The sequence below is a fragment of the Microtus ochrogaster genome, chromosome 5 (assembly GCF_000317375.1).
Source record: "Microtus ochrogaster isolate Prairie Vole_2 chromosome 5, MicOch1.0, whole genome shotgun sequence".
NCBI classification, from domain to species: domain Eukaryota; kingdom Metazoa; phylum Chordata; class Mammalia; order Rodentia; family Cricetidae; genus Microtus; species Microtus ochrogaster.
The window spans coordinates 87,133,873-87,142,988 of NC_022012.1; the positions used below are offsets into that span (position 1 = coordinate 87,133,873).

Genomic DNA, 9,116 nt, shown 5'->3' on the forward strand with positions numbered 1-9,116 from the left:
TGTGTGTGTGTGTGTGTGTGTGTATGTGTGTGTGTGTTGGTTCTTTTGTTCATAAAGCAAGCTCACTGAATTTGCTAAATGAAGAAGTCCCGGTAGAATTTTCATGAGACTAACCATGGAATGATGCAGGGGAGAGGTAGATGATGAGAGGAGGAAGGACTGTCAACCTCATACGAGGCTGTCCTGTCGATCACCTGGCACAGGCAATTCTATGCTCTCAGTGCTTGACTGACTTTCCTGAATGGAAATGATGTTTTTTTTCTTCCTGTAGGTCTTGGGTGAATGCCCATATACCCTAGTTCATTCTGCGACTGCAGATGATACCACACTCTGTACTGTGTTTTCTGCTTGGCCGTTCCAGGCACAGAAGGCTGCTCTCAGCTTTTCTAAATTCATCATCTGTCCGGCCACATTGTGGGCTCATTAGCTCTATAACTTTAAAAATGCTTTTAGAAGTATATATTATACCAAACAATGATTTTATAATGGCATTTCTATGCATGTCCGTAATATACATTGACTATATTAACCCCTCCATTACCTCCTCTCCGCGTTTCTACCATCTACTGGTTCCCTTTCTCTTCTTCAATAATCCCCACTCCCTCTCAACAGGCTTCCTATATGAGATAAAGCCCGCTGATATTTGTCCAACTCAGCCACATCTCACTTGACACGGCAATTCGTTTTCTTGAAAGTGACAGTTTTATTCCTTCTTTAAAAAATTGTTTTTATTGTGCTATATATTTTTCTCTGCTCCCCTCCCTTCATCTCCCCTCCCCTTCTACCCTCTCCCATGGTCCCCATGGTTCCAATTTACTCAGGAGATCTTGCTTTTTCTACTTCCCATGTACATTAGATTCATGTATGTCTCTCTTAAGGTCCTCTTTGTTTTCTAGGTTCTCTGGGATTGTTAATTATAAGCTGGCTTTTTAAAAAAAATTTAATTTAATTTTTTTTTAATTTAATTTTTTTGCCTTATGTCTAAAGGTCACTTATGAGTGAGTACATATGTTATTTATCTTTCTGGGTCTGGGTTACCTCCCTCAATATGATGTTTTCTAGATTCATCTATTTGCCCACAAAATTCAAGATGTCCTTTTTTTGTCTTCTGTGTAGTACTACTTTGTGTAAATGTACATTTTCCTTACCTATTCTTCGGTCAAAGGGCATTTAGCTTGTTTCCAGGTTCTGGCTATGACAAACAATGCTGCTGTGAACATAGTTGAGCACATGTCCTTGTGGTACAATTGAGCATCCTTTGGGTATATACCCAAAAGTGATATTGCTGGGTCTTGAAGTAGGTTGTTTCCCAATTTTCTGAGAAATTGCCTTACTGAAATCCAAAGTGGCTGTACCAGCTTGCACTCCCACCAGCAATGCAGGAGTGTTCCCTTTACCCCACATTCTCTCCAGCATAAGTTGTCATCAGTGTTTTTCAAGGCGCCTCAGCACTGACTCCACAGTAATTACACTAATTTACATTCCTCCTGAGAGAAGCCTCCCTTCCGGAATCCTCCTATTACGATACTCTGTTATCACTTTGCCCAGTCATCTCACTGCCCCTCCGTGTGTCTGACCCACAGAATATGACTGTCCATAGTTAGTGGTACCAAGGACGGGGTCTTCACGTGCCGATTGGCCTCACACAGTACGTTTTCTCCTTTCCTTCTCCAGCCGTCCAATGAAAAGGCGGGGCTGTTAGAAATAAAAACACCCAGGCTCCTTTCTTAGGATACTCAGCTTGCAAGGGACTGAGTCTGGGTTCGCCTGAGCTGGCCATCGCCTGGGATTGTGCGCTCCTCCCTGCTTCCCTCCTTTCATGGTGTGAGCTGACTTTCTAGACAGTATCTCTGAGCAGCATCTGGATACGACCCAGTGCTGTGGATCTCGGCTTTCCCAAATGGGATAATTGGCTACGTCTCTCACTGTTGTGACAGAGGCAGCCTAAGGAAGGAAAGCATTCTTCTGGCTCATAGTCTGAGGGTCCGTGTGGTCCATGGTGGTGGGAAGCAGCCATCACCCACAGTCAGGAAGCAGAGAGATGGGTGCCGGCCTCAGCCCACTTTCTCCTCTCGTTCAGTCTCTAGTCTGTGGGATGGCGCTGCGCACCCTTGGGGTGGCTCTTCCTACCTTAATTTAGGAAGTCCCTTGCAGATATGCTGAGAGGTTTGTCTTCTAGCGGGTTCTAGCTCCTGCCAAGTTGACAGTCAGTATTCCCACCACAGGGCACTCCATCCCTGAGGCTTAGATACTTTTTATATTAACGTGGCACTGATTGCTTTCCCCTTCCCATCAGGCCATCCCTCCATGCCAGTTCTGCTAGTGGGTATGTGGGGGAGAGAGCGAGCAAGTGCTTGAGAACATTCCTTTTGCCACTCAAGCGATTAGGAGTCAGCAAGGATGTAGACGAGACCCAGCTGTGTGTGTGACTGTGCGTCAGAGGCCTAGGCAGCTCCTAAGCACCCCTCAGGCCTTCCCCTCACCTGGCCCTGCCATCTTTGATGTCATCACCTGGCATCAGGCAGGCACTTTTTTCCTGAGGAAGGGATGCAGGGAGCCTCTGGTGGCAGGATGCTGGGGGTGATTTTTCTGGGGAGCCATCATTCTTGACTCAGAATCTTGCAGATGGCTTGCTTGGCATTTCTAGTCGCCCCAGTTGAAGTAAATATTTGGAACAAAACCCTGCTATGTTGTTCCCCAGGCTGTTAATATTTGATTTTAAATTAGTAGCAGAGAGGCCCATGTTTATGACATTTGCAGACCGAAGGCTTGTTCGTTTGTAGTGGCTGTAATTTGTTAGCTCCCCTGCCACACACTTCCCCCTCTTTGTTTACCCATGAGATTGATCCCGTGAGAATTCCCTTACATGTATCCCGAGAGGAAGGAAGTGTGAATGCAACCACAAGAATCCCACAGTTAATGCAAAAAGTAGAAAAAAGTAGAAGGTGTTTGTTTTTGGTGGTTTCTTCATTTCTGCTTCAGATTTACCACCTGTGAATTTAAATGACAGTCGCTAACTAAGTAATGATTTTGGAATTAGCCATACACAGCGGAAGGAAGGATTTGGCCTTATGGGTGCCTATTATGCAGTTATGTTGATGCTGCTGTAGGCACAGGTGTCATGAACCGTGTAGCTGTCTGCCTTTCTAATTTTTTTTTTCAATTGAAAAGATTGGGATAGATGATAATGTCTCCTGTGGCTCATTATGGCATTATGAACTGGCTTTGAATTTGTAAACATTATTTTATGTGTATATATGTATTTGTGTATGTATGTACATATGCATGTATACACACATATTTATGGTTGAATATATGTGTATCATGTGTGCACCTGGTCCCATGGAGACCAGAAGAGGGCATTGGATCTCATGGAACTGAAGTTACAATTGGGAGCCACCATGTGGGTGTTGGAAACTGAACCCAGTTCCTCTATAAGAGCAGCAAGTGCTCTTAACCACCGAGCCACCATCTCTTCTGGCCTTGAATTCTTGAGCCTCCCAAGTGATGGACTCTTTGCTTTTTTGCTGGGTTCTTCTTTCTACTCAAAATTTAGCAGCATGGGGGTGGGGCTGTGGCTCAGTTGGTAGAGTGCTTGCCTAGTCTGTTTGAAGCTCTGACCAAGTCCAGGACAAGGCCTTCTGGGTGTGGAGAGACAGCCTGTAATTCCAGCATGGGGGGGGGCGAGGATCAGAAATTCAAGCTAATATTTAGCTACATAGCAAGTGTGAGGCCAGCCTGGGGTACGTGAGACCATATCTCAAAAAAAACAAAACTAGGGGTATATGTGTGAGTGTTTCATTTGCATATGGGCATTCTATATTTCTGCTGTCTCGTTACTGGCCATATAAATATTAAACTGTATTTGGCCTTCGCCACCTCTTTGATCTTATGGAAAATAAGAAAGTTAGTGGCTGCTATGACTTTGCACTAAGCAACTTCGTAACATTTTAAAAGATCGATACTCCCTTCACTGATCAAGGTTTAAATCATGGGAAGAAATGAACCTGGGCTGTTAGGCTGAGTCTATGCTAAGTGCTTTGTGGACACAATACAGCTTCTTCTACGTGGTGGCTTTTAAGGGTCAATATTATTATTCCTCTTTTAAAGATCAGGAAATTGATACTTAATGAAAATGCTTAAATAACTCACCCAAGGTCACATAGCTGGAGCGAGGTAGATCTGGAGAAATAAAACTTGTCTTTAAGGCCCAGGGGAAAATCTGCCTTTCGTTGGGTTAGAATGAGCCTTCCAAACAATCGGGAGTGACTTTCTTTAAACTTTTAATACTTAGGCAAATTTACTGTTGCCGCAGGGTTAGGGAACTTTCCTCTTTCCTCCTCCACACTCCAAATGAAAAGGTGGAAAGAACTGATGTTTCCTAGGCTCCATTTTCCCAGTTGCCTGCATTCAAGGCAATTTCAAAGCCATACACAGGCTCCCAGCTCTCATCTTTCCTGGTTAGGTGTGTACCAGACCCAGAAAGCCTGCCCGAACTCCTTCAGCATTTCAGAGTAGCTCAGAATTCTGATTTCTACCCTGGCTCCCAATCCACTTCCCATTCTCTTGTTCATTTACAAGGTGTCTACTTCCCAGATCTGAGGGCTAACGTGGGAGATGTCCGGATGGGGTCATGCTGTGATGTGTTCCCCTGTGTGTGTGTGTGTGCACCTGTGTGTGTGCATCTGTGTGTGTGCATCTGTGAGTGTGCATCTGTGTGTGTACACTTGTGTGAGTGCATCTGTGTGTGTGCATCTGTGTGTGTGCACCTGTGTGTGTGCCTGTGTGCATGTGCACCTGTGTGTGCACGCATCTGTGTGTGAGTGCATCTGTGTGTGTCCACGCCTGTGTGCGTGCACCTGTGTAAGTGCACCTGCGTGTGAGTGCACCCATGTATGAGTGCACCTGTGTGTGTACTTGTGTGAGTGCATCTGTGTGTGTGCACCTGTGTGTGCGCACCTGTGTGAGAGTGCATCTGTGTGTGAGTGAACCTGTGTGTGTCCACGCCTGTGTGCGTGCACCTGTGTAAGTGCACCTGTGTGTGAGTGCACCCATGTGTGAGTGCACCTGTGTGTGCACTTGCGTGTCAGTGCACCTGTGTGTGAATGCATGTGCACCTGTGTGAATTCCTATCTGCAGAAGACAGAGAGGTATATGGGGTTCCTGTTTTATCACTCAGACTTAATCCCTTCAGACAGGGTCTCCCACTGAACCTGAAACTTGCTTGTTTTGGGGTGACTGGCCAGCAAGCCCTGGCAGTCCTCCCTTCCATCTCTTCACTGTGCAGCGCTGGAGCCACAGGCACCAACTGCTGCACCCAGCTCTGTGTGTGTGTGTGTGTGTGTGTGTGTGTGTGTGTGTGCTCGCGCGCGTGCTAGGGAGCTGAACTCGGGTCCTCGTGCTGGCACAGCACTTAGCTATGGCCCCAGCCTCAGGACATCTTTTTGTGGTAAGATCAACTTGTCTTTACTTCTTTGACATTTTCCAGCTATATTCTCAAACTGGCATCTATTTCTTTTCTTATTTCTCTTACCGAGACAGTGTCCTTTGTAACGCAGGCAGGACTTGAACTTTCTGTGTCGGCGGGGATGACCCTGATCTTCCTGCTTGTATTGTCTAGGTCCTGGCATTAGAGGTGGACACCATCACAGCACTTGGGTTACATGGTGCTAGGGATCAAAGGAGTTTGTGCACACTAGGCAAGAGCTCTGCCAACCAAGCCGCACACCCAGCCTGACCCCACAGCTGCCTTATGTTTAAAGTGTGTAATAGTGACTGTTGCTATCTATATGTTTTTCATTAAGATTTGTTTTTACGTATGTGTATGTACATGTGTCTGTACGAATAAATGCTACAAGTGTGTGCAGATGTTCATGGAGGCCAGAAGAAGGGGTGCATCCCCTGGAGCTGGAGTTGCCTACAGGCGGTTGTAAGTGGGTGCTAGGAACCCAACTTGGGTCGTCTGGAAGAGCAGCAAGGGCTTTTCATCACTGATAAATCTCTCCACATCTGTCTGTGTGTCTTATAGCACAATCAACCTTGTGTCTTTCTTTGAGATTTCCCAGTAGGGACACTGCTAAGAACATAGCAGGTGTAGTAGGTAGGTATTCCTAAGTATTTATTTGACAATTGTACCACAGAATCTAGCTTGTCATCTGTCTGCTTTTTCTCAGGCTAAATGCTGCACAGGTGGCAATGAGGATCTAAATATCTCGGTGAATTAAAAATTTATGAACAGGTGATACCTTCCCACAGATCGAAGTGAAATTAAAAAAGGCGGAATAGTAAGATGTCTAATGCCTCCTTTGCGCTCCCCATCATGTCTGGCTCTCAACAAATAAGCCTCCCCTTGACTAGGATGTGTATATCTTTAATCCCCCCCCCCCGCGCCCCGGGTTTTAAAGGGAATGCTTTTCAATAATGGTGAAAGTGAGTCCCAGATTTTCACGCAGATCTTGGCTTGCCACACAATGGCACGGCATCTCGCTTCTTACAGTACAACTTAGAGATTTTCTTGAGGTCGGTGGCGAGAGGCTAGAGGTCCTTTTCAATATCCTCTTACAGCTCAGTAGTATTTTATTCTGTAACCTGCCTCACATGACAGCCAGAGGGGCTGCTAACAGCCTTCCCCATGACATGTACTGCTGCAGTCGGTAGTGGGCACACGTGGCATTCCCCTGCATGCAGGTTTGCCTGGAGGACAGGTTCCTGGGGTTGCGGCAGCTCAGAGAGGATGCTGGGAGCTAATCTGCTCCTTGGGGAGGCTAGTCTCCCTTCTTCATACACCCTCAGGCCCTGTTGATGACTGTGTGTGTGAAGATTTGAATGTTTGCTAATAGGATGGGTGAAACACGCTGTTTAAATTTAATTTTGGGTTTACCATTTTCTTGTGAGTACAGTGGGGTATTTTTTTCTTTTGGTACAGTCTGGTACAATTTAAAGGTCCTTTTTTTTCTGTTTTGTGAACTTGCTTCTTTGTATCTTGTCTTATTTAATGAAAATACAGTTTTTTTTTCTATTTTTTTTCACTTGACTTTACAGGTAGCAATTGTGGTTGGTTTGTGTCTTTGAAGTTTTTACTTTTTAGGTAGCTATACCAAGGTATCCATTCTTTCACAGCACTCAGATTCCAAAGTGTTAGGCCTCACCTACTTATCTTCTCTGTGTGCTTTTTCCCTTCCTTCTTCCTTTTAAACCTCTTTGACCCACTTGGAGTCTCTGAGGGATAAATCCAGATTTTTTTCCCCAGTTGACTGCCAAGTTCATCTACATTGAATTTGAAGCACGATCTTTACCACCAATTAGTAGTTTAATTCCACGCTACTATTGGGTGGAATTAAGCACTCGGCTGACACATGAGAACTTAGTTTCACAGAGGCAACGTTTATTAAGCACTTAACAAAGTCAACAGTCAGTGTTTGCCAGACTTTGGGATATATCGACAAGGGTGCAAGAACCCTGAGCCAAGTAGGCTGACACCGAGTATAGTCAGCGGAGAGCCTGGGAAAGCCAGGGAGGCGCTTCCCAGACCGCACAACGTTAGGTTTAGTGTGAAGGGTTGATGGGGTTGTGTCATCCTGGTGGGGAAGGGTTCCCACGGAGAGGAAGGAATGGGTGTACAGGCAGAGACCACGAGCCCATTGCACTGGGGAGGTGGCTCTTCATGGCCAAAGAGAGGGACGGGAGACAACAGAGATGGAAAGGATAATTCGTGTGCAATATCGTTCATTTATTTTTGTTGGGACAGATTATCACTAAGTAGCCCTGGCTGGCCTGGAACTCACAGAGACCTTCCTGCCTCTGCCTCCCGAGTGCTGGGATCAAAGAAAGGTGTGGACCACATGGTGCAGTTAGATCTCCCCCGTGCCTTCATCCTTCTAAACAGGTCAGGGGGAAATTCGAGCGCTCCCACGTGAAGAAAGCAACAGTCACATTCTGCGGGCCAGTTGTTGAGTTTTGACACCTGTTGCTTGTTCTAGACTACTCCAAGCTCCCGAAGCCGAAGTCTCACTTTGCTCCCCCATGGAACGCCCAGTTCTGCGTCTCCCTGTAGCCAGAGACACCTCAGTGCGGGGGTCATGCATCACAAGTCGTCTGCAGCTGCCCGAAGAGCCAAGAGTCAGTACTCCGGCCAGCTTCACGAAGTCAGAGAGGTACGCCTTGATCTTACCAGGCTCCACGGCCCCTGGGAGCGACTCCTCTTCTTTCCGGCCCTGTATAGAGCAGAAGGGGTCTTGCAGTCACATGCCTGCAGCTGTTCTCTCTGGTATAAGAACATAGTTACGGTTATTCCTGTTGTGGAGGCTAAGCGAGCCATTAGGGAACCCCTATCCTAGCTCACAAAGCAGAACGGGCAAGCCCATAGGAGAGTGGACTGAGGTGGAGCATCCTTGATTAAGGTCTGCTCAGAGCTAAGATGAGGTGTACATGTGAGTCTCAAAGCATCACAGCGAACGGTTGATGCTCAGAAGCGCTGGTCCTGATGCTGACTTCATTCTCCTTTGGAAGTTCCTACCTCCCCGCTCATGTTAGTGGCTCTGAGCCTCACTCTCTGCAGTTAGAGGGGAATAAACAATAAGCCAGTGTTGCCAGCCGTGAGGTTCACGTGGAAGCTGTGTAATGAAAGGGACATGAGACTTGCTGGGTTTTGTTTCTGAGAGAGGGCTACGTTTAGTCGGGGCCAGCCTCAAACTTATCATATTAACTGAGGATGACCTTGAACTCTGACCTAACCTTCCTGCCTCTGCCTTGAAGTGCTGGGGTTACTGCATTTTGTGTCGTGCTGGAGATCGAACCCGGGCTGCCTGTATGCAAGTCAAGCACGCCATCACCTCAACTACACCCTCAACCCCAACGTTTGTTCATATCTTCTCGTGAGATACCAATAGGAAGCCATGAGATCCTTGGTGCTCCTGTCACCTTTTCCAACCTCCAGGACAATGGGCTGTGTTAGAGTGGGTGGAGTAGGTTCTGGTTGCCTGACTCCTTCCTGTCAGTGCTGGGAATTAGTGACCTGTAGCTCACTCTGGCCCAGGCCAGCTTGCTGTCCTCTTGCTATGGCTGCAGAGTCTTTGCTTTGTTCTGTGGAAGGGTGGGCCTCGAAGATGGTTTACTTT

At 46.7% G+C, this 9,116-nt stretch overlaps 1 protein-coding gene across 2 annotated transcripts in view; it reads left to right on the forward strand.

Annotated features, from left to right (window-relative positions):
• The window catches only part of Osbpl10 (oxysterol binding protein like 10), a 229,753-nt gene that overhangs the window by 111,602 nt on the left and 109,035 nt on the right, over positions 1-9,116 (forward strand). The window contains exon 4 of one of the 2 annotated variants that reach the window (XM_005348051.2): positions 7,980-8,153. The exons of the other annotated variant lie outside the window; for it this stretch is intronic. Within the exon in view, the coding sequence (XP_005348108.1) occupies positions 7,980-8,153 (174 nt within the window). The remainder of the gene's footprint in view (positions 1-7,979; positions 8,154-9,116) is intronic. 2 annotated transcript variants of the gene reach the window in all.